The sequence below is a fragment of the Orbicella faveolata genome, unplaced genomic scaffold (genome assembly GCF_042242905.1).
Source record: "Orbicella faveolata isolate gen_17 unplaced genomic scaffold, um_ofav_v1 contig_1, whole genome shotgun sequence".
In the NCBI taxonomy this organism is placed as follows: Eukaryota; Metazoa; Cnidaria; class Anthozoa; order Scleractinia; family Merulinidae; genus Orbicella; species Orbicella faveolata.
The window spans coordinates 31,465,027-31,471,026 of record NW_028301536.1 but is presented as its reverse complement, the minus strand read 5'-3'; the positions used below and the strand labels follow the sequence as shown (position 1 = coordinate 31,471,026).

Sequence of the window (6,000 nt, the reverse complement as noted above, 5' to 3'; positions counted from 1 at the left end):
AATAATGTACGTAATATACATCATCAATATTGAAAATAACTGAAAAGAAACAAAATCAGTAAAGAAAACAGAAGCTGCCACAACTCGATAGTACTTGATTTAGCCACCTTAGTATTCGACAATTACCTTACAACGACTCGCACTTATAGATTTTTGTTGAACTTTTATTTACTCCAATAAAGTGGTTGGCCTTAACTTGCAAGCGTTTTAGTTTTTTGCTAACTCTCAGAAACGAATAAAGAGGGAAAATAAAAGAGAATAGCAAAGGGAAGAATTGAGGAAAACCTAGCCACGGAGGGAAAGAGAAATATTAATTTACCACAAGAGCAATAGATTTTTACCTCAATGCTGAGCTGATTACAAATCGTCTGTAGTAACCGCACGATTTTTGTTTTGCAATTTATTTGCGTTTGGAAATTTGTATGTATGAGAAGCAAAAATCCGAAGAGTCAAAGCCTAAGAGTTTTTATTTTCCAGTTTTCCCACTTGTTTGTCAGGAAAAACCTGTGCATAAATAATGACCAAACAATCTTATTTCGCTGTCATTTTAATCACAGGGTAACTTGAACAGTTGTTACAAACTCTTATTTGCAAACAAACGAAAAAAGAAGCAGAGAGTTCTTAAAACTTCAGTGGTCTGATTTTCATCTCAGCTCTCTTGGCGGAGTAGTAATGTCCTTTCCAGTGATACCAGATGACACCATCACCGAATGATGAGTGTTTTCCGTGATGATACAGACCGTTCAGGTTGGAAGCATGACAGACATTGTACCACCAGGCTCCTTTAAACCACACAGCACAGTTTCTGCTGTGGCTGTCATTATCCTGATCTTTGGTGGTAAAGGGATAACCACGATGATAAGAAAGAGAATCACCAGCAGTTCCTGAAAACAAAAAATGAGAATTTGACATCATTTCACTAACATCATGAAACTTGAGCCGAGTATTTGTTTGCAAAAAGAGATGACAGAACATTCTGAATAAAAACCCAGTGCCGAGATTTCACTCGTTGTGTATCAGACAATAGGCCTTCGTCCTTTACATCGCATAAATTCAAATTTCCTCATTACAACTTACAGTATGTTTACAAATTAAGTAAATATTCAAATTTACTGCCGTTATTTTGACTGAAACTAAAATATCTTCGAGTGTACATCAACAGTACACTGACAATAAAACTGGAAAAAATATAAACATAAAAAAGAAATTTACCTGAGTATGATCCAAGACTCAGTTTGTACTTAGTCTTCTCGTTCGCAACTGCAAACATGTCGTACTCGGCGTAAGCAGTTTTGCCTGTCGTGTCTTCCAGATCTACTCGAAGTCTGTTCTTTGTGTTCGTCAAGCGGTGTATCTTGTCCAGTCCCAGCCAAAACTCACCATTCAGGTTACCGAAGCCATTCTTGTAGTCGGCCCAGCCGCGGTAGAAATTAACGGAGCCATCCAATCTCTTCTGGAACACTGTCCACCCCCACCGGCTGTTGTTTGGTCACAGAACACATCAGAGGCACCTGAACCATCAGGGTCGATTGTATAAACACCGCTGATTTTTTCACCAGATTTGTACAGCTCAGCACAGTTCTTGCCTATTCAGGAAAAAGAAAATGATCAAATTTATTATTATCAAAACATGATTGAAGTAAGTGGTTATAACAGCGAGCCGATACAGTGGAAAAAGTTGCTGCGGTGTTGCGCGGAGGGTGGGGTGGGAGGAGGAGCAAGATCGAGTTATGTGTAACAACTCATCTTTATGTGTGACACGATTGTATCGATAAGAGAAGATGAAATTTTTAACAGAAATGAATGGATCTTTTCTCACCTTTCACAACAGCAGTTTTGATGATGTTGATGTCATCTTGCAATTGAGTGAATTGTTTTTTCATTTCTTGAAGAAGAGTTTCAGTCTTGTTGTTTTGTGCTGTGAATATTGAATAAAGAAATTAGTGTGGTTTGCGTGGCAAACTGTCATCATTTCCAGCTTGAATGATAGCAAATAAATACAACAAAATGTAGATAGAGGCTTATGCTGACCTGTTGTAAAAGTACCTCTAGAACGTTTGAAATCAACCCCAGGCTGACAATAATTTTATCACAATAATATTTGTACTTACTTTTCACAGGCGTCTTATTTCCTTTGAGGATGTTGATGTCATTTTGCATTTGATTGAGTTGATTCTTTATTTCTTGAAGGACACTTTCAATCTTCCTGTCTGGCTCTGCAGTTATAACAACATCATTAAAATTTAATCAAAGAGAACGGCATTTGAATGGGAGACTGCTGTGGTTTTAGAATTTTTTTGTTCTGTATATTGTAACCTCAGATAGCAAATCCTTTAGAAAGGTCGCTTTGACAATAGACCTACTAGTCTCCAAATGAATCTAATCATGCACTCCGAACGAAGAAACAGTAAGATTTCCAATTGAGACACACCGAAGCAGATCTACATATATACGTATAGTACTTTTCACCAAAGTGCTGTTCTCTTTGATGATGCTGATGTCATCTTTAACGTGAGTAAGTTGTTTCTTCACTTCTCTAAGGATAGTTTCCATCTCTTTAGTTGTTTCTGTGAATATAATAAAATTGAAAAACTCATCATATATGATTGTATATAAAACTATCGTCATATACATCTTGAGTGGTAGAGAATAAAGACAACAAAGTCATAGTATCCTTTGGAAAAGCACTTCACGGGCGTTTTGAAAGAATCCCAGTCTGAAAAATGCACTAGGAAGAAAAAAAAAGATTAAATTAAAGGTAAGGGAGAAATAAGAAATTTTAACAAAACCTTTTAACGAAGTTTTGTTCCCTTGTAGGATGTTGATGCCATCTTCAACGTGATTTAGTTGTTTCTTCATTTCTTGAAGGATAGTCTGCGTGGTCTTGTGCTGCTCTGAAGATAATAAAATTGAAATGTTGAATAGATTGCATAGGAAACTATCGCGATTTTAATATTATTTCATTCTACAATACAACTGCCTAAAAAGCAACTCCAGTTAAGTTCTGAATCTTTTTAGAAAGTCAATTATCCAACAATTCTCTAAATTAGTCTCTTCAATCCAGAAACAAGAAAAGAAATCATAAACATGCAAAAAAAAAAGATTCCTTCTAACCTTTCTCCATGGCCATCGTCTTGTTCCCTTTGAGGATTTTGATTTCAACTTTAACGCGAGCGAGTTGTTTCTTCATTTCTTGAAGCAAAGTTTCAACGGTCTTGTTTGGCTCTGAAGATAATAAAATCTAAAATCTAAACAACGATAATTGCATAAGAAACTATAGCAGTTTTAATATTATTTCATTTTCCTACAGAACTGCCCAAGAAGCAACTCTATATAGTTAATTATTAAAGCTTTGAGGAAGTCAGTTAGCGGAACTGAATACAACAAATCTCTAAATCAGACACTTCGCGCAACCCAAAAACTGAGAACAAAATTCTCAACACAATTCTCACACATTTCGTCTAACCTTTTTCAATCGTCTTGTTTCCTTTGAGGACGTTGATGTCACCTTCAACGTGAGTGAGCTGTATCTTCATTTCTTGAAGCAAAGCTTCAATCTTCTTGTTTGGCCCTGCAGTATGATAAAAGTTGTTGTAGACTTTGTTACATTGCTTTGTGGCTGTAGAAATGACTGGAGTGCTGTTAGCGCTATTTCCTGGTTTAGCTAAAGCTTGGCTCGCCACAAACAACACCAAGAACAGCAAAGTGGAACGAAAACCCGAGGAAACACAAGTCATTGTGCGAATTTGATGAAAGTCCAATTTAACCGTAGTTAATTGTGTCACGGACTGGTGATGAAAACGCGTGTGATTTATGTTTAGTTTGAGTCACTGAATTCAGCGGAAGACGTTTTTTCATGTTTTCTGGAACAATTAATGCCAAATCGTTTGTGCACTATCTGACAGTTTCATAAAGATGATGATAACTTTATCAGGTTGAAGGTTTATCAAGGTTCAGGTTCCCAAGGGAGACTTAGGAATGTAAAAGTATGTCAGGGAACTGCTGCAACAAAAAGCTCAAAAATACATGGAAAAGCAAAGAGGGAAAAAAATCGAAAAGCCAAGCTAACGCTCTTGTTGACAAGAGGAGAGGGCGCGATGTGGATCGATAAAAACAAGACGAGAAAGTTGACGACGTGAAATAGTAGCTGTTTGGTAAACTTCGAAATGACTAGGTTACTATTTTACATATTTTTGTTGGGTAAGCAAACGTGTTGAAAATCTAGAGTCTATGTTTGTATGCCGTTTTTCATCAGAATATGATTACCTTTTTCTTGCGACGGAGTTATACGACTGGCCGCTAAAGGTTTTACGAAAACGATTATGAACAACGGGAATTGCCAAATTAAATCGATATTCTATTTCGTTTCAGGAATTATACCGCAAATATTCAATTCCCATTCGTCACTATCAAGTTCTATAAACAAGAGCATCTAGTATTTACCATCTCAACCCAATTACTGACAGAAAGAAACTGAAATATGACAGTATTATCACTCTAAAATGCGTTCAAAGAAATCGTCATTGGGGCTGATTGAAATGTCAGAGTCACTTGAAGATGGATATGAAGGGGAATAAAATTGGAATAACCCATAGCAGTGGGAGTAGGCAATGAATGAATAAAATTTTTAATTTCTTACTCTTCAGAAAAAGCTGGGTTGGGCAGGCGATGGGAAGCGAACATTTTATAGGGATGTCTTTTTCAGCCAATCTCATTGAACATACCGGCCTTGCATCCAACGATTGGCGGGCAGCATTCCTGCATTCCAGCATTCACTTTGGTAGCTAGCTTCTGTAAATTAACTAGCTGTATATTGTTTTGATATCATACACATTTACTAAAAGTACAATTGATCACGTTTCAGAGGGGAAAGGGGGGGGGGGGTGGCGGCGGTGCACTCTCCCCCACATCCAAAAAAAAATTGATATTAATTAAATTTAAAAGCTCTTGTCACTGTCCACCAAAACGTTATGTAGTCAAGTAAAATGTCATGTGATCATTTGTAAGGTCGGACCCAGTCCCTTTCGAACTTTGACGGGAGTTGCATGGTGTTTGTTGTCAATAAAGGTTCCGATTCCACGGTTATCGCTTAATGGCAGAGTCAGTTGAGGCTCCAGCAGTGGTGGCAGGGATGCACTCTCCCCATAACCAAAACAGTTCTGATTTTAATTAAATTTGAAAGCTCTTGTCACTATTCACCAAAACGTTATGTAGTCAAGTAAGATATCATGTGATCATTAATAACCTCGGACCCAGTCCCTTTCCAACTTTGGTCAGATTATTGACTAGCTTTTAAGATTCTCTGAATTAGGGAATTTAAGAAACCACGACGTCCACGCCGAGGACAACGTCGATTGAAGAAGGAACTTGTATTTACCTACGAAAATCGAGATGCCCTGAAGGCATTTAGTTTTTTTTTCACTGTCAAAACTTTCTCGAAATTGAGCGTTAAATTTGTAATGTAAATTAGAAAATTAGCCTGCGTCGTTCACGTTCTCCAGACAATGCAGAATTTGGTCATTTCACGTTGTTTTTTTGCAGAGGACGGCAAAGAAATGTTCCAAGAATTATAACGCACGTGCATAGTCATTGTTCTACTCATTAAGGTAATTTCCTTGAAATTGTTCTACTATCAAACTTTTCTTGAAACGTCGTGGTTTTCTTAAACTCCCTATTAATAACGAAGTTGGCAGGAGAGGCCGATAACAAAACTTATATCAGTTGTCAATTATAATTAGCCTTTTAACCGAGGGATGATTTGTTAGTCAATAATAACTGTCGCTAGTCCTCCAGGTTGTTGTGCACTACATAGGAAGTAAACCTCCCGCAAAGCTGGGATGTCAGAACTGTTGCTGCCGCAGTGAGTGAGCCTGAAGCGAACGAACGAGGCAGCTCTCTGATCGGGAAAAGGTCACATTGTAGGGGCCTTGAACACGTTTTTGCGAAACGCGAGGAATTGTGGTAGCGGTAAGATCGAAGGCGCAAGGAATTGTGGTTATG

At 37.7% G+C, this 6,000-nt stretch overlaps 2 protein-coding genes across 2 annotated transcripts; both read right to left on the bottom strand.

The window, feature by feature from the left end:
* Positions 1–413: 413 nt before the first annotated feature.
* LOC149118760 (techylectin-5B-like) lies at positions 414–1,587 on the bottom strand. Its single transcript, XM_089278195.1, has 2 exons — positions 1,213–1,587; positions 414–884 (listed from the first exon to the last, which is right to left on the bottom strand). Exons 1-2 carry the CDS (start codon positions 1,268–1,270, stop codon positions 622–624), a joined length of 321 nt encoding a protein of 106 aa, XP_089134321.1. The 5' UTR covers positions 1,271–1,587; the 3' UTR covers positions 414–621.
* Positions 1,384–3,801, bottom strand: LOC149118759 (uncharacterized). Its single transcript, XM_089290292.1, has 6 exons — positions 3,467–3,801; positions 2,790–2,894; positions 2,463–2,567; positions 2,112–2,216; positions 1,820–1,918; positions 1,384–1,586 (listed from the first exon to the last, which is right to left on the bottom strand). Exons 1-6 carry the CDS (start codon positions 3,735–3,737, stop codon positions 1,384–1,386), a joined length of 888 nt encoding a protein of 295 aa, XP_089146418.1. The 5' UTR covers positions 3,738–3,801.
* Between the last annotated feature and the right edge of the window lie 2,199 nt (positions 3,802–6,000).

Bases quoted from the DNA above. Each gene is read 5' to 3' on its own strand.
- LOC149118760 (XM_089278195.1), bottom strand. From the start codon at position 1,270: ATGTTTGCAGTTGCGAACGAGAAGACTAAGTACAAACTGAGTCTTGGA. The intron at 885-1,212 runs GTAAATTTCTTT...TTTTGTTTTCAG, and splicing joins GAGTCTTGGATCATACTCAG to GAACTGCTGGTGATTCTCTT.
- LOC149118759 (XM_089290292.1), bottom strand. From the start codon at position 3,737: ATGACTTGTGTTTCCTCGGGTTTTCGTTCCACTTTGCTGTTCTTGGTG. The intron at 2,568-2,789 runs GTTTTGTTAAAA...TTATATTCACAG, and splicing joins GAACAAAACTTCGTTAAAAG to AAACAACTAAAGAGATGGAA. The intron at 2,217-2,462 runs GTACTATACGTA...TTATAACTGCAG, and splicing joins GAACAGCACTTTGGTGAAAA to AGCCAGACAGGAAGATTGAA.